General features: G+C 34.5%; 1 protein-coding gene across 1 annotated transcript in view; it reads left to right on the top strand.

The window, feature by feature from the left end:
• LOC145680470 (uncharacterized) overlaps nt 1-22,834 on the top strand; it is a 103,321-nt gene that overhangs the window by 56,267 nt on the left and 24,220 nt on the right. Inside the window, exon 2 of the mRNA XM_081751038.1 lies at nt 15,967-16,445. Coding sequence (XP_081607164.1) covers nt 15,975-16,445 — 471 coding nt within the window. The 5' untranslated portion in view covers nt 15,967-15,974. The remainder of the gene's footprint in view (nt 1-15,966; nt 16,446-22,834) is intronic.

The following is a 22,834-nucleotide window of genomic DNA, read 5'->3' as shown; positions in this document are numbered from 1 at the left end:
CTAGAACTGTAATTCTATAGAGAAAAATATATATCTAACTATATTGTTTTTATAAGAAAGAGTATAAATGAAGTGTAAGACCAAAATTAAAATCTTTAGGCTACATCAATCAAGAAAGTGTACAAATATATGTCGAGTTACGAAGTTTGGGGGGAAGTCCGGGCCCGATGGATCCCCTACGTGGATGTGCCCCTGCCTAGATGGTAAGTTAGTAGTGTGCAGTCGTTCTTTCAGAAAAAAAGTGTTCCAGGGGGCACATGTAGTATTCCGGGGGCACTGCTGGTACTATTTTATTTATTATTATATTATAGACGTGTTATTTTGGTATCGTCCTGGGGGGACACTCTCAGAGCTCTGGGGCGCAGTGACCCCCCAAAAAACATGTCTGGAAGAAACACTGGTGGTGTGAATTTCTATAAAGGACTATATAACAAATAAACATTAGGCTTATATACACAAAAAAGGTTATTTCCAATTTGGATTTACAAGTGTGTGTAACGTTTACTTTGCACTAATAACAATAGGCTAATAATTTTAAAAATTCAAGAATATCAAATATTTAACTAATCTTTTGTAGTGTATAGGTAGAACTATACCTTTCTTCACGTAATAACAGTTGAGTTGCGGTAGTGTTCTTATAATCACATATTCCAGTCATATGCTAAACATTTCTAATATAGTCGTAAAAATACTAGTACATAAACAAAACAAATACAGAGCTGTTTTTATGAAAGGAAAGAAAGGTCACTAGCCGGCCAATGCCACAGAAGTTGCGAATTTTGAAGTTAACTGAATACTATAAAGTTTTTTTTTTTCAGCCTAAAAGGATTTTTAAGTTTTATGTCGGTATATTTGCAAGAAACTTACTTCCTTTTTTCTCTTTTCTTTCCTTTTCTTCTTATATTGAAATCTGAAAAAGGTGACAGTAACGCCATATATTTGGAATTTCACTTTCTCTTGTGGAATGACTGGCAACCTTGCTAGTGTATTATTCAATATAATTTGTTCTTGGCAAAGCTACAAAAAAAAAAGTTTTGTTCTTTTTTTTTTTATTCTTGTCGTTCTTTAAGAAATGAAATATATTTTTCATCAAGACGGAAGAAGTTCAACAGATAGCAGAATCTCATTACTTATCACTCCCTTTCACAAAATCACGAAACTAGTGTACAAATCTTTTGATGAAAACTACGTTAATAAAAAAATAAAATAAACTTTTATCGAAGACCTGGCTTCTTCACTCTATGAGAAATGAAAGTGATTCATAACAAAGAAAAAATAGTTATTGACTTGCGCAAGTGAATATCGTAATTACTTTAGTCACTCAGTTCTTGTGTGCAATTGTAATGAAAATAGCACAAATCATACTGCCGTAATGATTACGAAGAACGCAATATAGTTAAAAGTCTTCATGAGTGATGTATTAATCGTAAATTAAATTATTTTACGGTATATCCAACCTAAATTCTTTTTCCTCTTTCGCTTCATATGATAGCCAGATAGCCGTTTATTTATTTATCCCAATGTAGTAACACAATGAGCTAATTTCATGATTATGCTTCGTGAGAGACAATACAGTCACCATCAGCGTCGTGTGTTAAGGCTTCCGATACAGATGAAAAATCGCTAAATATATGGAATGCGACATCGAAGATTGTCATACATAGGTTTTCTTCTACTTCATACGACGATGAAGTAAAACTATAGTATATTTTATTTTTAGGTTTAGGATGTCGCTTTCCAGATCCTCCTGATGTGGTTTCCTGAATGTAGAAGATGTCCTGTAACATAATATTCTATTGTCTAGATAAACATACTGTAGATGATGTAAATCCTATATAACATACCTTCAACACATAAGTGAGTATACACAAAACTGTGGATAACAGATATACAGTAAAAATAGCTCCAAACACACGAGAAATACACACTAGATGAAATCACCTATAAAACAACACCGACAACACAGGATACATTTATACTTTGGGCCACAGACATGATTAATGAAAAGGATTCCAAACGCCAGATTCACATTTAAAAGATTCGGAATATATATATCGCGCTCGAACTATTAATCACCAAGGCGGCTTCCTTCCATGAAATCATCGTGACAACGTAAACTATACCTAGGTACATCAACCTGGTTAGTTGCAGATGCTAATTTATAAACATTTAACTCATATGGTATTTAGTATAATACAATCTAATCTCGACGTCATCATACTCAAGTTGTAGTAACAATACATAATAGTTAACCGAATTACAGATAAATCATTCAGTACAGACACCTACAGTGATGATATAAAGGATTAGACCATATCATTAGTTGAGGTTTTAGCAGTTGGGGCCCTGGACTTAATTTAGTCGAACATAGTTTCACTTATGTTCATCTTCGAACTCTCTCTCTCTCTCTCTCTCTCTCTCTCTCTCTCTCTCTATATATATATATATATATATATATATATATATATATATATATATATATATATAATCTTTGGAGTATGTTTAGTACAAGGGGTTCAGAAGCACGTAAAACACACAAAATTTACAGGAGAAATGAATGATGCAAGTACTTCGACGTAACATAACGTAACCAAATCTAACCTAACCTACCATAAACTAACTTAAGCTAACCTTAACTAACCTAAACTTACCTAATATTAGTAGAAATAACCGTAATTCTATCGTTTTTTGGAAAATTATGCGGGACCCCTAGACTAATTTAACGTAAACTAACCTAACCTAACCTAAACTAACGTAAGCTAGCCTAAAATAACCCAACGTACTCTAAACTAACCGATTGTGAACAGAAACTACCAGAATTGTAACATTTTTTAGAGAAAAGAGCTGGACCCATTCTGCTAAACATAGGCCTTATCTTTTAATAATAATGTCTAATTTCACTGAAAAGGTTTAATTGCCTTTAATTAACTTATAACATAGTTGTACCCCCCATAAAATCAGAAAATCAGTAAACAGTGTCAAACAATCCGTAATTATGTATAACACATATTCGATGACAATATCTATATATGGACTATATATTTTCTACTTTTTTTTAAATCAATAACTTTTTTCTTCTTCTTTTACACTAATTAAATTTTAGATTTAAATTTTGCGAAATCAATACATACTTAACATGTTACACATAATAATGCATAAGTATTTAAAATTTTGTATTTAAAACTGATTCATAAAAGAGGAATATTAATATTTAAATTAACTGTTTCAAATGAACTAAATCCAAATAAGTAAAATGCCATCTTATCATTTTCTGAAAATAAATAATCTCTGACAATAAAAATTAAATCGAATAATTTCCCTTTTACTTTTCCGGGACGGAGCTACTTAAAGAAATGTCAGAGTTTATTTCTGGACAAATCTAAAATCTGGTTCGTTACGAGATTAATTACAATAAATTATGCAGTGTGACTACCCAGTAAAAATATTTCGTACTAACCTATGCAGAAAAAAGTACTAAAATTTGATCTGCTCCCGTTTCATCCAATTTATGACATTTTACGATATTAATACCTTATTAGGTTTCTGGCAGCTCCCACTTCCTTGCAGGCCAGTAGCCAGCCCAAAAATGTAGGGGGGGCGGCTAAAGTTAGGGGGGACCCGATCCAACCAATACCATATTATAGTGTATTTGCAAACCTATTGTGAAAATTTTAGGGAGGCAGCGAAAATTTAAGGGGGCCGCCCCCAGACCCCCCTGAATACGGGCCTGCTCCCTTGTGGGTGGAGGAGTGACCTCCCACATTCTTGAAAGAACCTCCAACGTTATTTTTTTATATAGTCAAAATTCGATACAAACCGTGCAAACTACTTACACCCTTCCAATTTTGACTTTACACCTCCCAAACTAAAAATCCTGGCGGAATCCCTGCTTAATTGTCCTCTGTAAAACCACTAAAGTAACACAAGTATGACAAATATAGAGGATGTCGGGAGGAAATAAGAAATATCATAAAATGGGCTTACTGAGAAAATCGAGTTTTAATTCCTTAATAGCCTACTGTTTAAACGGATCACCAAACATGTAATATTATTTACTGTGGTAATTTATTAGTTGGAGGAGGCGACCGGACGTCACCTATGTCCATTTCCGCTCTTGTAAATACCATTGTTGAAAAAACATATGCAGAAAAGTTACCAGGAACAGTGAAATTTTCTTACATGGCCAAATTTTCATGAGATTCCTTTTTCTCTCCCAAATGTATTTATGAGAAAAGGAGGAGAAAAGTACGATACTAGATCTGTTGATGAACGTACTAGATCTAGTACAAAATTATTAGCGTTGGTCACACTGAAATTATGTTTTAGATTGACGATTTTTTTTTCGTGATTTTAAAATGACAATTTAGCTACTTATTTACAAATCTATCGACTTTTGTGCTGCAAACAATTTGTACTCCTGTAGTCAAGCGCTTTTAGTTCGAAACAGCCTTGATATATGTTTCTTTTTCTTTGCTTGTTTCTTTTGGTCAGCGGAAATGACAAGAAGTTTGACAAGTATACAACTTGAGTACCCCTATTGCAATCTCGTTTTGTTTTCCGCTAACCCCTGCCATCTAATGAGGAACAAAGTTCTTTAGTATCCAGATCCCGCTGAGAGGCATATATACGATAATACATACAGCATTAGCGATAGCAGCAAGCCCCTATGCAGGGGGGTCTAGGGGCCCCCCTAAATTTTTACTGGCCCCCTGTAAAATTTTCACAGTAGGCTTGCAAATGAACTATAATATGGTGATGAACTATATATTTTTTTGATCGGCTCCCCTATTTTTCACCGGGCCCCTCCTACATTTTCGAGCTGGCTACGGCCTGGATAGCAGGATGATTTCGTTGCAGAACTGCAATTTTTAAAGTGAAGTGAGAATTGGTAGGATAATACACTAATGAAAAATGTTATACTCTCCCAGGTGCGAACCGAGAAATTTTGTTGCAAGGTCCCAAACCGCTGAACCCCACTCGGTGCACCCCTGGATTCTTCTTATATCGATGGAGTCTCCTTCAAATTCACCTTAAAATAATCTAACCCTACTGTTGAGTTGATTTTGAGTTTAACGTCCCGTTCAGCTGCGAGGCTATATGAGACGTGGACCTACTGATTAACATGGAATCCAAACCACATGAACACCCACCGGGAATCGAACCCGGGCCTCAAACGCTAGACCCTACTGTTTCGAAAAACGAACAACATTGCAGAAGACAATGTAAATGAACTCCGAATTCGAGGATTGGTTGTATCCTGTAGACAAAAACGCGACTAGATCATATCGTTTAGGCCTAGTAGAACTTGATCTTGTCGAAAACATGATAAGCTATATAAATTACATCTGAAAGTTTAAAACAGTGCATATAGACAAGGTTAACGAATATTTTTTTTAGTGACTTTTAATCTCAAATGGAAATCTTTTCTTATTTCGTTTAGCGACTTTACGTGTCAGCGTTTTGGCAACACTGCGTTTCTACGTTTCTTCCATTCTTCTAGCCTTCTTCGGGTAGTATCTTATCTTGCATACGCTAACCGACCGTATCCCAGGAGCGCACAAACAGGAAAATGTGTGCACGAGCGCTCAAAATTCATTGTGTTGATGCCACATTATGTTAAACAACTTTAGATATTAGCAGACTGATTTCCTTATCTTTCAAATCCACTATCAATTACTCTTAAGACAAAATATTGGATTCAGTGGCGTATTTACGATTTAAGCCCAGAAGCCCCCTTAAATACGCCACTGATTGAATTATTCCATATACACAGTCTTCTGTTGTAAATTCCAAATAAAACAAATAACGCACATTAAGAGATGAAAAGTTAATTTGGGAAAGGAGAAAAAAACCCAATGAAACTGAAACTAACATATCCGTGAACCGTGTTCTGTGCATTGTGCTCTCTAGATTTACGTGTATTATTACAGTTTCATTGGAATGTGTATTCTAAGAAAGAAGAACTTCAATATCTTCTATAAAATTGTTCTTTCCGTACAATAAATGGCCATTTCAGTTAATACAGTTATAAACTAAGTATTTACGATGTTTGAATTTAAAAAAAAATAAACAGCCCCTCCCCCCAACAAAAAAAAAAAATCGTCCGCACAAAACACGCTCCATCAGTCAAGTAGTCTATCTTTTCTGGGAGAATATAATTGTGCCATATTATACCTAGGTAGAACTGTTAATGAAGAATTCATTTATGAAAGACTGACGAGTTTGGGGGGAAATCACATATAACTTAGATACAAAATTTTAAGATTACACTACAGGCTTAAGGGGTAGAAAAGCTTAATACAGCTTCAGAAAACTGCACACAAGAATAATTAGTATACCAGGTACATTTTGTTCTCTCAGCTTGTACCGGTTAAATTAAAATATTTACTGATGTAACTTGTCTCAAGAACTGTCACTGACAAATATGAACAAAATCATTATAGAGGTTTTCCTTAAGAAGAAAAACGCATAATTAATCTGAACTAGTAATGTTCCTTGCTAGTCTTTTTCAGATGAAATGACTGTAATTAGCTTATGAAATATCCTAATGAACTATAAATGAAATAGCTTGAAATCTTATTTTAGAAAATTGTAATGTTACACTTAAACTTTGATCTATATATTGAACAACATGTGAATTCTGATCTTGTGTATATATCGAAGAACAGATTGACAAACAAATGATAGGGTTGTGTGATATTTTTACATATCGATCGATAAATCGATATTTTCAAATACCAAAGTATCGGTATCGGAAAGATCACTGGTCGATATGCCGATATTTTGTGATGTTTAATATATTTCGATAGTTTTCAATATTCGATACTAGTGTCAATTACCCGTTTCCGGTGGATTAAAATAAGAAAAATCAGTAATATGTATCGTTAGTCAGTCAGTTTTTACTATTACTGAAGTACTCTCTGATATCGTCCATTTTCGGTCATTTTAATATATAATTCCCCTCACCCCAAGTTGCAGGGTTGAATTTGGACTTAAACGGTATCGGAAGTGTCACTGTTCATCTCAATGACCCCGAAAACTATGAATTCGACACTAATATCGGTCATTTTTGATCATTTTTAAATATTACCCCTTCCCTTCCCTAAGTTGCACTTTCAAAGTGAAATGTGAAAACCATCCCAGGCCTGAACTTCATCTATATGGAAAATTCGATCGAGATCGGCCTGGTAGTTCAAGAGTTATTAAGTTACATAGTCACTAGCATTTTTAATTATATAGATAGATTTTACGATATTTCGATTCGTCAATCGAACTTCGATGTTTTATCGATATCAAATTAAGAATCTCGCACAACCCTAACAGACGGATGGAATCCAAAATTCAGTTTTTCAGTATATCAGAGCGCTGTTGAATTATCTAGTTCTGTTCTTTTTTTTTAAACCTCGTTTTATTTATTATCACGAGATATATCTATGATTTTAGTTTGTACCCAATGTTTTAAACTTGTTACGTATAAATCTTTTTTGTGATCTCAAAATGTCTGCATACAAAATTCACGTGCTTCATTATTGCTCCATACAGCTGTTGATAGTGACTGGCACCACCTTGTTCCTAGACTAACCTAACCAGTTGAACATCACGCATTTTAGATGTTTATTTTGTTAAGCGACCGTAGAATTGAGATAGAAAGTTGCATGTTATAAGAAAACTGCCTAAGAGAAATAGTATTAAAAAACTATATCGAAGAAAAAAAGTGAAGAAGCCATTTTGAGATCACATAAACAAAAATGGTAACTAACAGCTTCCTTCCTGGTCTGGCATCTTCCGGATTAAAGGTCCGGAAGTAGTTCTTTTTTACTTTTCTTTTTGTTTTGCAGAGAGTGAAGAAATGGAAAGTAGTTATTCTTTTTAGATATACTGTATATATATTACATTATATTATATTTCATAGGTGGAAGTGGGAACTGCCTAGACAGTAGTAACATATGCAAGTATTTCTTGTCTTATGACTCAACCGGTCACCAGAGCAGAGAAAGTAACCGTCCTTGCTCTCGAGACAGCGGGGTTTCTTACTGCTGCACACTAAGTGATTTCGTTAATTGTGATTGCGTGTCAAAAATAAAACCACTTTTACATAACATTCACCGAACAATAAATAACAAAAAAGTATATATTAAAAAAACAAGCGTTTTTCATTTACAATACTTCTTTTGGCTAAAGCTGCATTCGTGAGTATACTTGCCTCTTACTCTGTTTAACAGGGAAGGGGTAAGGGTTGGAACAGCAAATACGGATTAAGAGCCTTTGATTTAACATAGACCGTGACCAGGGTTAAAAGTGGATCTGAAAAGGTAGGGGGGCGGATGACGTCACCCCGTCTCCCATGCCTATCTTTGCCCATGTAATTTTTTACTAAGTGGAGGACACCATAGATACTTTTCGGAAGTGAGATAACGGCGTCCTCCCACGTTTCCCCTTACCCCCTCAGCCTTGGCCGTAACACTTTCCGTTATTTATCACAGATCTATGAAATTTTGTTTTCCTTCTTTTCTTTCTTTCTTTCTCTTTTTTTTTAGTTTAAGGTCCCACAATTATATAGACCTACGGAAACTATAAGAGAGAAGGCCAGGCCCGCAACTAGGGGGGCTAGGGAGGCCTGGCCCCAAACCACAATGTAAACCAAATTATTCCAGAAAGATGTTTGTGGTTATTGATAAATGGAACAATAAAGCAACTTTGTTACGATTTCCAGTATCAACTAATTTGTAAATTTGCGCTATCAGCAAATACAGGCATTTTTTTTTTTTTTATCGTTATGAAAATATTTCTACGAATTTAATTCAAACAAAAGTAAAGTTTCCCCACAAATTGGCCCACTTTTTACACACATGATGTCAAAATTCAATTTAACTTAGCCTAATCTTACTGTGACTTAAAGTGAATTCTTCTATTTTGCTCTTCATCTAACACACGTCGACTGTACCAGTAAATTTGTAGTCTAGGGGATAAATAATTTTCCCTTCTGGTTAAAAAGATTATATATAAACAATATTAGGGGACTAGAGTGAAGGGGTAGGATGGGAATTACGGATATCAGATATGAGTAATTATTGATATAGAGAGGTTTAGAATTGTTACGACTTTAACCCCCTAGCATATTTATTTCCCCCCCTAAAAAAGACTTTGGTGGCTGGTGACTGGCCTGGATATGGTGTTAATAAGATGAATAATAATAGCCGCCGCGGCCTCATGAAGTTTTCTTGGAAAAAGTTACATAATGAATTAGTCCCAGAAGCGACAGTCCTATTAGCGACAGGAACTGTTATCTGTCCTATGAGCGACCGATTCATTTACATTGAGATGATGGAAAATGATATGATTCCATCTCGTAAAATATGTTTGCCTCTGGCGTTATTAGCGTCCGAACAACCTTGGTATGAAATATGTACGTTCCAGTGATACTATTCGTCAAATATATTTTTCCTCTACTGTGAGTACAAATAAAACTTATTTTAATTTTTAGTTAGATTTGACATGAAACATATCAAATAACTTAACGAGACAACAGGGATATTTCCATGAAAAGTATATTCCTATGTAATTATTGAAAATCCAGTTGTAATATCCCCTTTCTTGAAAAGCTCTGTTTTCTGTACTCAATTTGATTCAAATCTAATTACTCACTAATCACAGTAATATATTTTATTTTGAAAAACTTAAATGTAACAGTTTCGCCAACTGTCTACTTTTTAGACTTCCTAAGACACGAATAAAATGAAAAAAAAAATTCAATGATAAAAGACAGCTTTTGAGATCCCTTACATCTGATTGGCTATTCTCAACCAATCCCAGTAATTACAATGCAGTTCACTCTAAATAATCCAAAAGGTAAACAAACTCTTTAAACTACTATTCAATCTATTCATAGAAATTAATTCAAAAATATAATATTAGGAAAAACGTATAAAAGATTGTTAATGTAATGAGAGCATTCTCACGTATTAAATTCAGGTAGAACGAAATTTTTCATAGTACATTTTGTTAGGTTCTAAATCACATTAGTATAAAACAAGTTCAAGAAGAGAGAACCTTATCTTCTTCCATTATCTTAATATGAACGAATCGGTGACTCATAGGGCAGTTAACAGATCGAATCGGTCGCTCATAGGACAGTTAACAGTTCCTGTCGTTAATTTAACTGTCGCAAGTGGGAAGATACCGACATAATAGTTCAATGTAAAGATCAGTGGCGTATTTACGATTTTGTTTCGGGAGGGGCTTTGCTAACTTTCGGGGGGCTTTGAAAATGTGAAAATTCTGCAAGATATTTCATATACTTTACTATAGTAAGTGAGATTTCAGGGGGGCTTAAGCCCGGAAGCCCCCCTCCCTAAATACGCCATTGGTAAAGATAAACATGTTGATTCAGCTGTGCCGATGGAAGCTCCATGGGGATATTAATGTTATAATTTATCATATCAACAACCGATTTTCTTGTGGAGTTTCTGATGGAAGCCCTGTGGGCAAATTAAAGTTGTAATTTATTATGATAATAATCGAGTTGGTTATGGAGTTTTCAATGGAAGCTTCACGATCGTATTAAATATGTAATTTATAGTAAAAATAGAGAAATAATGAGATACATCGAAAGTCCTAACTAGAAGAGGAAAACAGAAATCTAGAAAAGGTATGAGTAAAATTATAACTTGATTATGAGCAGATTAGATCAAGATAACATTTGGATAAGATGAGGTGGTTCTTTATATAAGATTAAGTGATATGAAACTCATTTCAAATAATGAGACTAGGACATGGATGGGACATTTGTGTAGTATAATCTCCCTTTTCAACATTATCATTTATAAGACGAGATGTATTGTTTGAAGAGGATCCGAGCCACAATTCTCCACACGGGAAGAATAAATTTACGGAAAATATTTCAACACCCTTCCATAACATCCCATAGACTTACGGACGCAAAGGAAGTATTTTTAATATAAGAATTTCTATTGACCGAACTTTTCATTGTTGCTGCAGTATAAGTACGTTTGAAATCAAACCAAAAAAAAAACTGGTTGCTATACAAACCAAATAAAAAAATAACCCATTGTCATTAAATTTTGCCCCGGGGAGTTCAAGGCAAAATGGCATCGTATAAGATGTGCCGTCTCAAGCTGCAATTTAATACAATCTTTAGTTTCATACCAATGTTGTTTTGTAGTTCCTTTTATGTGTGATACAAATTCTAATGAGTGTGGACATTTCTGATGTTAGTAATATTCATATTTTCAATATTTTAATTGTATAACAAACAGTTTAACACCGGCGATTTCAGCAATACTTTCACCATATATATATCACAAATATGGTTCTATAACAAGAACAAGAACAAATTTTGCCCCATATATTAACATTAGCATGCTGTTGCTAAGGGTATTTTCTCTAGGAGCGTTATTTGGGAACGGCAAGGGGGCAATTGCCCATTACCCTGAGTTTGAAGAGTCCATACTTTTTAATCAATTGTATTCTGATATAGTAATAAAAAATCTTCGGTTAATTGGGCATCTTGTCCTCCGTGGCAAAATCTGAGATGATGCTACAGGCGTTTTTTTGAGGGTGGGGGAACCCTCTAGAATAAACAATGCGCTAGAAGCCTAAGTTGAGTCATGCTTCACTTATGTACTAAAAATAATCAAAATCGTGGAGTGTTCTAGAAAGAGCTAGCCGCAAATTTCGCTAGTTTCAATTTTATCTATATCAGTGGCGTAGGGAAGGGAGGGGCCCAGGGGGCCCAAAGGGTTCCGACAACTTACTTTGGTACTTTGATGCTTACAATTTTTTTTTCCGAAACAAACAAAATTGCCTTCCATTTACTCTATTTCAATACAAAATATGTCACTAAGCAGTTTTTTGAGAAGCTCTGTTCCCTAACATCGTCTTTATTATTTAAAAATGTCTGTATTTTGGTCTGCCAGTTCAGAAGATTTATTTGAGTTAGACGTGTTTAGGATGTCGAAATAAGATACAATTGCAATTGCAAAATGTTGGAAAATGCTTCACAAACATGGTTAAAAGCGAAAAAAAGACAATTGTTCTAATTTCGGTGAGGAAAATTGTGCAAACAAAGAAACCAGAAAACAATGAGGAAAAATCTAAACAACATATTAATTCAGATAATGGCTCGAAAACGTTTTAGAAAGATAGGTAGAACGAAAAGAAGAAAGAAAAGAGTGGTGTTAATTTTGGCGAAGAAAATGTGTAAAAACAGCAATCGAGAAACAACGAAGAAATATCTAAAGAAACCAGCACTTCAGGGAAAAATGTATTATTATTATTATTATTATTATTATTATTATTATTATTATTATTATTATTATTATTATTATTATTATTATTATTATTATTATTAAAACAATCTTCCGCGGCAAGGCCCCCTCCAAACAAAACTCCTGTCTACACTACTGATCTATATCCTTTACACGACGAAGTTGGTCGTTTTCGACCAATAGCGATTTTGGCTGAAAATACGGTTTGGTCCTTTTCGACCAAAAGAATTATTCAGACCAATAACTAATGTAGCACTGGCTATCCTGCATCAAACCTTCCGCTGCTAGCATCTATGTGTTCTAAAACGATCAAAGAAACACGTGACTGAAATATGGTTCACCAGTTGTAACCCAAACAAACCATAAAATTGGTTACTTTTCCTCCCTTTATTTTTTTTTCATTTCTTCACGTTGACTTGTGACCGCTTGTTTATCAATTATTTCTGCTGACACGAGGAGATTGTTTCTCTTGTGAGGAACTCAGCTTACACTTCGAGGTGTTTATTACCAATGATGTTGATGAGATAAGGGAAAATGTGTGTGCGTGAATGCGTTTGTGTGTGTGTGAGAGTGTTTCTGTCCAGACAGTCCACACTCTATCCCTTTGTGTGTTTCATGGTACATTGCGTTATAACTCTCCTATTTGAGCTTTTTCGTCCGGTTTTTTTTTTTTGTTTTTCAAGTCAAGAGGCATTGTAGAAGACCTTACGTATGGTTTCACACCTTCCTGCGTCGAGACATAGGAGGTGATGACGTCATAATTCTCAAATATATATATATTTTCTTTTATTAAGCCTATGTTCATTATTTTTTGGCGGGCTTATTTTTGCACGTAGAAGATTGAAATTTTGCACAAACATTCACTCCACCGAGTAGTATTTAACAGATTTTTTTTAGATTTCTGCGTTAAAACAGGGGGGGATCCAGAGAGGGAAAAAGTTGAAAAAAGGGATATTTTTATCAAAAAATCCTTTTCTTCGGGATTTTCCCGTCTTAGATACATGGTGGAGACATGTGAATGGTACTGCCTGAAAGGCAGTTCTATTCTGAAGAAAACGATGTGCAAACCATGATTCTAGGGTAATTAGGGATGTCTCAGGGAATTTTCAAAAATATCCCTCTGTATACGGGAATATGGTACATTGTCAGTATATATATATTTTTGGCAGGCTTACTTTTGCACCTAGAAGATTGAAATTGTGTATAAACATTCAGTCCACCTAGTAGTATTTATCAGATTTTTTTTCAGATCTCTGCGTTAAAATAGGGGGGTCCAGAGGGGCTAAAAGTTGAAAAAAGGGATATTTAGACCAAAAAAATCCCTTTCTTCAAGATTTTCCCGCCTTAGGTACATGATGGAGACACGTGAGTCGTACCGTCTGAAAGGCAGTTCTATTCTGAAGAGAATGATGGGCGAAACATGACCCTAGGGTAATTAGGGATGTGTCAGGGAATTTTTATCAAAATATACTTCTGTATAGGGGAATATGGGACGTTGTCGGTATATATAATTTTTTGCGGGCCTATTTTTGCACCTAGAAGATTGAAATTATGCACAAACATTCAGTCCACCGAGTAGTATTTAACAGAATTTTTTTTCAGATTTCTGCGTTAAAACAGGGGGGAGCCAGAGGGGCTAAAATTTGAAAAAAAGGGATATTTACACCAAAAAATTCCTTTTATCGGGATTTTCCCGCCTTAGATACATGATGGAGACATGTGAATGGTACCGCCTGAAAGGCAGTTCTATTCTGAAGAGAATGATTGGCAGATTGTAGTTCTAGGGTAAATAGAGATGTCTCAGGAAATTTTTTACCTGAGATCATGGTGTTTTGCGGTAATTTGGGGCATTGTGGGAATTCTTGATAAAATTTCTCCCGCCCTTAGTATTCAAGATATAAACTTGAAATTTAGCACACACATTCAGTATACCAAGTACTATTTACCAGATTTTTTTGAGATCTCTACGTTCACACAGGGCCGTTCCAGAGGGGCCCAAAGTGTGGAAAAAAAATTCCCCCCCTACGAAATTTTATATTTAAAATCATTTTCCCCTCTCCTGGTATATGATACGAGCATGCAAGTGGTACCATTTGAAAGCCAGCTCCATTCTGAAGAGAATGAGGTATGAACCATGATCCTAGGATAAATAGGGGTGAAGATATGGATTTGTTTGTAAACTCTTACGAAAACGCTTTAAATGGCGCCGTATAAAAGGGGCTGCGGCATTTAAATCCCTCCGTCGTTTAAAGGATATAGATAAAATAGCTTACAGTTGTGTTTGTGAAAGCAAAACTTCATTCATTCTTGTAAATTCACAACTAATTATTGCTATATCAATATACAGACAATCGCAGGTAATAACCTAGTCTGTTCCATAGGTGTTCAAACTCGCGAGCTCGGCACTCGTGCTCAACCGGATTCAGGCTCAATAATAGTGCGTAAGCCCGAGCCCCAGTGAAATATGCGCGATTGAGTCCAGTTGATAAAAGTGAGCGTAAGCCCAAGTGAGAGAACTGAGCCCCAGTGCGAGTGAGCGCGAGCCCAATTGAGAAAAATGAGCCCAAGTCTGAGTAAGCGCGAGCTCAGTCGAGAGAAGTGAGCGCGAACCCAGTTAAGATTAGTGAGCGCGAGTCTGAGTGAGCGAGATTCGTTGTATAACGTTTGTAGTTGAGATTAAAAACGTCATAAGAGCTTCATTCTTTTTATCTTAGGACGCATGCGGATATCGCCAATCTCTGTTCATTAATATTGTTTATCCATTAAGTTGAATTCAATGGGCTCTTCAGGCAAGGGCGCCGATCCTGGGGGGGCCGGCCCCCCAAAGCTCATGTATGCTCCCCTATTGTATTTATGAATATACAATATTTGACATAATTTGAATGCAATTTGTCTTAAAATCCTCATATATATACACCTTCTGCATCTGGATGCCCCCCCCCCCAAATTTACAGAGAAATTGGCGCCCTTGTCTTCAGGTGCATTCTTTCAAATAGGGAACATAGAAAGTGTTGTAAATTACATTATAAATTATTTCATTCCAATATAGTGCCCAGTGACACAACCTAGAAAACAAGAAAAAATATCTTACTACGGTAAATTAATTGAGACACGAAGCCAAATACCTCACTTGCTGGATAGACACTTTGTAAAACAATTTAGTAGTTAATTAAAGCCCTTCTGACCAGAGTAATACACTTTTTTATTAATTAAAACTATCATAAAATCATGTGTAACAGTTTCAACAAAGGTAACTGTTGCTTAAGGTTACTGACGAGATCTGTAAGATTACAGACACTCAAGAGAACTGTAACTGAAGATTTGCCGTCTTAAGCAGAGTCGTTTTGACGAATGATTAGCGTCATACTAAAGGCCTAACTACTGCAGGGAACATAAATTAGTCGAACTTTTTAGTATGGCACTAATCACGCCCCAGAACGACTCTGCATAAGGCTCTAAGTGTCTACGGGAGACAACGTTAACTTGTTAGAACTGTTATGCATTTGTTTAGTTGTGGTCGGAAAGTTGTTATTTATTTAATAAGCTCCAGAGTCGTAGTGAATCGAGTTACATGTGATGTACCTTTGAGTCTAAAATTAAGTAGGGAGTATTTATTATGTGTTTCTTTTAATGATAATGTGTTTATCATCGCATCTAAGTTTCTTTTTGTTTATTTCAGCACCTACCATGTGGAAGAAACTTCTTTTAGCAGCCCTTGTGGTGGGCGTGACAGTAGCTTTCCCAGCACCGGAAGAAGCATTACCAAAAATAGAAACTTCAGGAACTAAAGCAACGGATCAACTATCATCGTCATCATCATCAACATCAACATCGACAACAACGAAACCGGAAGATTCGAAAGTGGTAGCTTCCGTACAGGAAGTAACTACTAAATCATCTACCAGCACTACTTCTACTACTACTACGACGACGACAACAACGACAACCACTGAACGTGCTCAAGAAGCGTCCACACCCAAGGAACTAGTTTCTCCATCGAAGAAAGAGAGTCCAAAGAAATCGCCTCGAGAAGGTCAAATTGTAGGTGAATTCGTTGCGTCGTCTGGCTCAAGAGTTCCCACTCTAAACTCACAAGCTTCTGCAGAGTTGGAAGTCCTGTCACAGCCAATACAGATCACCAGATCAACAACTGGACAGGTAAATTATGCAAATCAATAAATGAAATATATTTTATGTTTTTAAAGAGTTAACATAACATACTAGGTTTAGTAAAACATTAGTAATTAATTTTTATATTTTATAATGATAATAATAGTTGAGAACAAACATTAACCTCATGTATCATACTTACCTTTTCTTAACGATGAAATATAGTGATAACCGTTTTCTGTTGAATATTTGAATGATGAAATATGGTTGAAATAGTTGAATAACCATTTTCCGTTGAAGATGTCAAAGCTGAAATATGGTTGAAACTTTTGAATAGTTGTTTTCCGTTGAAATAGAATTGAATAACCATATTCCGTTGAAAATGTTAACGTTGAAATGTGGTTGAAATGATTAAATAGCTATTTTCCGTGGAAATAGGATTGAATAACCATTTTTCGTTGAAGATTTCAGCGATGAAATATGGTTGAAATGATTGAATAAGAATTTTCCATTGGAAATTTCAATGTTGAAAATTGTAATAAATAACAACGTTTATAACAATTTTTCCGTGTAATTTCATCGTATATGCCTTATATGGAAGGTCAATTCAGTATGACAATATTTTTCATTATGTGCTACAAACCATATTTCTTCTATTGAACACAGTGGCGGACATAGAAGGTAAAACTAAGGGGGGGGGGAGCAGTTATAACCCAAACTATGATAGGTATGTCATGAGTTTACTATAAACTTTCAAAATATATCAATAATAGCTTAAATTATTTTTCTCACTCAAAACTAAAGGGGCTTAGGTCCCTGGCCCTGGGATAGATCCACCACTGTAATGGACAATATGTGAAGTAACAAATTGGATGAGATATCTATATATCTTATACACGATCAAATATTTTAAAAATAAGTTTCGTTATTCATTTGTTAATACTTGTTCACTTAATTGTTTGCTCAGGTAGCCGTAATTCAATAAACTTCATACGTAAACAGAGAGATCTAGACTCATATCTAGAAATATTGGATGGGGAAGAATGTCACAAGACTAATAATAATAATAATAATAATAATAATAATAATAATAATAATAATAATAATAATAATAATAATAATAATAATAATAATAATAATAATAATTTTCTTTCTATTGTGTCTCGTAAAATAATATTCACTTCTGTCTCTGACATCCATAATTATATTGGGTAACCTAAACGACGTAATACTAAAAGTTTCTCAGTGGGGGGCGGCCTTCTAAGTACTGTGAAGTCCACCATTTAAAACATTTTTATCTTGGTTACAGTACTAGTTCAAGTTAATTGGTTCAAGTTTAATTCCCTTTTTTAACATCAAGGCTCTATGAGACTGTACCTACAGTTTAAGGTGGAACTCGAACCACCATAAAGCGTTCAATATCTTCCAACCGGGAATCGAGTCCGGGATGTAGTAAGGTAAAGGCACACGCACGAACGTCTACCAAAAGGAAGGGCTAACAACTTGTATAGTTTCATACTATATTCTGATATTAAAACACCATGTTAAACTTAAACAGCCTTATTATAACGAGAATACTAGTTTTATGAACGATTCCGTATGATCTCTAATTGTCAAAACTATATATTTTATCAGGTTACGTTATCCGATAATTAAATGCTGGAATTTATTAAAATGTAATCACAGAAATTTGGTTGAGTACTTTGGAAATGAAATTAAGGTAAACTTTTGTTCAACGTCCAACGGTCATGCTTAGTAGGCTAAAAGAATGACGGATGATAAATTTCCAAATGAATGGTAACGGAATAATTTAGTGAAATGAGAATGTGGAAGGATATGGGGAAAACTCTAAGAAAACCCAAGGGCATGATATTATCCGTTGCAAGATCGTAACCACTTGACTGGAAACTCCTTGGGCCATAGGCGAGCGCTCTACCACAAGTCCAGCGCATATATAACTTCTCCCTGAGCACTTCTAAAATAGTTATGCAGGCTAGTGTGAATAATCCTCGGTTGTTTTACTCTGAGAAAAGATATATCGATTTTTAAACATATTGCACTGGAGTGCCCATCTTCCCTTAGTCCACGGCACATTCTCCTATTTTTTTTTTTTTTTTTTACTGACATGCTTCTCACCCCAGAGGTTCTCATACCCCAAATTGCTTGGGCACAATCCACCGAAACTTACCGACATTTACCGAAATTTACAATTTCCTTCAAATTTGTCGTTGTTCTCTCAAATTTACTATTTTCCTCCAAATTTATCATTCTTCCCTAAAATTTACCATTTTTCTCCAAATTTATCATTCTCCCCTAAATTTACTATTTTCCTCCAAAGTTATCATTCTCAACTTAATTTACAATTTTCTTTCATATTTATCATTCTCCCTTAAATTTACCGTTTTCCTCCAAATTTATCATTCTTCCCTAAATTTACCATTTTCCTTCAAGTTTATCATTCTTCCCTAAATTTATCATTTTCCTCCAAACTTATCATTCTTCCCTAAATTTACCATTTTCCTTCAAATTTATCATTATTTCCTCAAATTTATAATTTTCTCCAGATTTATCAATCTTGCCTAAATTTACCATTTTCCTCCATATTTGCCATTCTCCATTAAATTTACCATTTTCTCCCATTTTCAAATTTATCATTTTCTCCAGATTTATCATTCTTCCCTCAAATTTACCATTTTTTCTCTTAATTTAAACATTATTTCCCCAAATTTACATTTCTCACCCCAATTTTACTATTCTGAGCCGTAAATTTATCTTTCTCCCCCAAAATGTTCTTATGAGCATATTTGGGCCCTTAAAACCCTTTCTGGATACCTCTACCCTGCTCCCCCAAAACAGAAGGCTACCACTTTCAAATTTATTCAATAGTTGTTACCTATAAGGCTTCCCCCTAAGCTGCTTCGTGGTTATATAATTAACGTATGCATCTTCTACGCGGGAAACATGGGTTCGACTCCTGATGGGAGCTTATGTGGTTCGAATCCCACGTTAAAGTGTAGACCTACGGCTCATATAGCTTCGATACTGAAAGGGAAACTAAATTTAAATCCAACAAGCATCAAGATCCTATCGCCCTCGCTTAAAGAGAACTTTGATTTAAGTGTGCTTTGTTTTACAATATACAGTACAATTTCTTTTACTTGTAAAGTGCCTTAATATTTTTCCAGTGCAATGACGCACCTTGCTCATCATTCTCTTATAGCAACTACTAAATTTCATACGTAGCACAACCATCAGAAAATAAAAAAAATAGATTATTTCTGTAAAATGGGGACAAAAAGTAAAATGGAGGTAAAAATTGGATAGCTCAAATGGCTTCTCACAATGCTGTCTTAACATTAAATATTTTATACAAATTCTTAATTGGCCCGTGTACATTAAAGCCACATGGAACACATGGATAAATCCAACTAACTATGAAGGGAGCAACTATTCTCATGAAGATAATTTGAGTTATCTGCTCATCAATTAGTAGACAAGATTAATAGATACTTGTACACAATAGCAATGGCAACAACATCCATCAGTATTTCACAAGCAGTTCATTGTGGTTTCATGTTTTTCACCTTTATTAGATAATCTGTTTTCTCTCTTAACAACAATTACCGATGTTCCTCAAGTAATTCATTGTACTTTCAGATTTTCTGTCTTTACTAGATGATCTGTGTTTGTATCTAATCAACAGTTACCAATATTCCACAAGCAATTCACTGTGTTTTTCATGTAGCTTCATTTGAATATCTAAATTTGTGTCTTTCCAACAACAGTTACCAATTTTACACAAGCAATTTATTGTGCTTCCATATTTTCTGACTTCATTGGATGATCTGAATTTGTATCTTAACAATAGTTATCAATATTCCACAACCAATTTATTGTACTTCCATGCCTTCTGACTTCATTGGATGATCTGAATTTGTATCTTAACAATAGTTATCAATATTCCACAAAAAAATTATTGTACTTTCATGTTTTCTGACTTCATTGGATTATGGTAACCAGACATACTGATTTTCGCAGTACAGTACTGTTTACCAAAGAGCTGTCCTGCGTGTTGCGAAGAAGTCTAGGAAACCGAAAAATGTCCTTCTTTTCTTAAAATATCCTGCGAAAAGTCCTGAGTTAACTTATTTGCAATATTTTAATGTTTTATTCTCTATTCACAATATTTGAATAACAGACACTCTTTTTCTGAATGATGAACCGCTATGTTTTTTAACACTCCTCAAAGATTAGGGAAGGAGAACAATCAATAAACTATTGTTTTGCAATACATTGTTTTTACTGACAGTGAGAAGGGCTTGTTGAGATATCGGTGAGGTAGAAAAGGTTTCTTTTTCAACTTACGGCAGTGATGCTAGGCAAGATAAGTAGAAGGTCTCTTGTGTCGGTCTAAATTTTTCCTTATTCCTTAAAATAATCCCGTGCTCCGAATATCGATTTTAAAAGAAAAGTCTTTAGCACTACACGAAGTTTGACTGTAGGCCCATAAAAATAAACCACTTTGTCATTTATCAAAGCATTTGGAGTTGTATTGAATTATTTCAAAACTTTGTTTAGTACTTTTTTTTTTTTTTTTTTTTTAAGGAAATGATTAACTTAAGGGTACCGTTAAATGAAATAAGGACTTGCTTATTGCCGACACAGTAAACTATCAGATACTACTATTATATTTGTGTCCTACTTTTCGTTGGTCAGAATCTGGTCACCCTACATTGAAGGATCTGAATTTATGTCTTAACAACAACAGTTATCAATATTCTACAACTAATTTATTGTACTTTCATGTTTCCTGACTCCATTGACTGATCTGAATTTATGTCTTAACAACAATAGTTATCAATATTCCACAAGCAATTTATTGTGCTTTCATGTTTTCTGGCTTTATTGGATGATCTGCATTTGTTTTCCAACAATAATTACCAATATTCCACAAACAATACATCATGCTTTCATATTTTCCTGCTTCATTGGATGATCTGCATTCTATCTCCACAACAATTACCAATATTCCTCGAGCAATTCATCGTGCTTTCGTATTTTTCTGCTTCTTAGGATGCTATGAATTTCTATCTCAACAATATTCACCAATATTCTACATATAATTCATTGAGCTTTCATATTTTGTGTTTTTATTAAATGAGTAACATTCTATCTCAACAACAGTTACTGATATTCTTCAGGCAATTTATTGCGCTTTCATATTTTCCGGCTTCATTGAACGATCTGAACAATCTCAACAAATACTAATATTCTACGAGCAATAGGGTAGCATTAAAGTAATTGATGTGGCATTATATCTATTCTTGTGATTTGTATCATTGGACTTAGTATTAATTATCAATTGCATTGTCTTGTATAAGATCAATTGGGCAATAAGAACAATTATATATGGGAGATAATATTTGGCGAGTGACCAAATGAAATGATTTTAATATAACGTCTGAGACTTACGCATTTTAGGTTTAGCGGATGATTAATTAAAGTGAATTATTGTAAAAAAAAAAAAAAAAAAAAAAAAAGTGAAATGATAATGTGGGGGAAAATGGGAGAACAACAAGAAAATTCACAAACGCGTTTTCTCAACCGCAAACGGCCAGAATCAAACTAGCGACCCCTCATACCAAAATTGAGCGCTGTATTGCTGAGTTACCTTGCTCCTTTCTGTCAGTAACTAGTCTTACGAATCAACACATAATTGTCGATAGTTTTAAATGTCAGTATTTTACTTGCTTTAAGTAAACATATAAACGAACCAATACTTACCGCTCGAAATAATTTTTCTAATAGTGGTTTCTTGCTAAAACACATGGAAGAGAAATTAAGCAACATGAAAATAATAATAATAATAAAAACGCATATTATGGAATTTATTAAGACTCGTAGATACTAAACATAATGAACTTATCTATCATTTATCTGCGAAAGTAGACATTATACTGAAACAAACCAACCTTAAGTAAAGCATAAAAAATTACCTACTAGAAAATACTCAAAACATTATCATTTAATACAAAAAATGTATAAGATCTTTCGCCAAATACTTCATCTGATATAAGAAATAGAAGTAAAAGAAAAAAGAAGAAAAGAAAAGAATAAAGTAACTAGAGAAGTAGAAGCCAAATGTTCAAGTGGATCGTTATTGGACTGCATGCAAATACGGAATCCACCTGAATGTTTAAAAACTATTAATCTGTTCTTGAAATATTTCTTTTCTTGCTTCTTCTTCAGCTGATGAAGCACTTAACGAAAACTTTTAAAGTGTATTGTCGTAGTCTTGTCTGGTATCTGTCCATCTATCTATTGCTTGTAATAGTTCCAGAAATTGATTAAAACTACGCTGTTATTTATTATTATATTTTTATTTTTTATCTGACGCTTCAGGGGAAGGAAAGAAGTATAAAGAAAAGAGATATTGA

The sequence above is a fragment of the Thermobia domestica genome, chromosome 3 (genome assembly GCF_964235325.1).
Source record: "Thermobia domestica chromosome 3, izTheDome1.hap1.1, whole genome shotgun sequence".
NCBI lineage: Eukaryota > Metazoa > Arthropoda > Insecta > Zygentoma > Lepismatidae > Thermobia > Thermobia domestica.
Note: the sequence above shows the minus strand (reverse complement) of the source record. Positions and strands in the feature narration are given on the sequence as shown.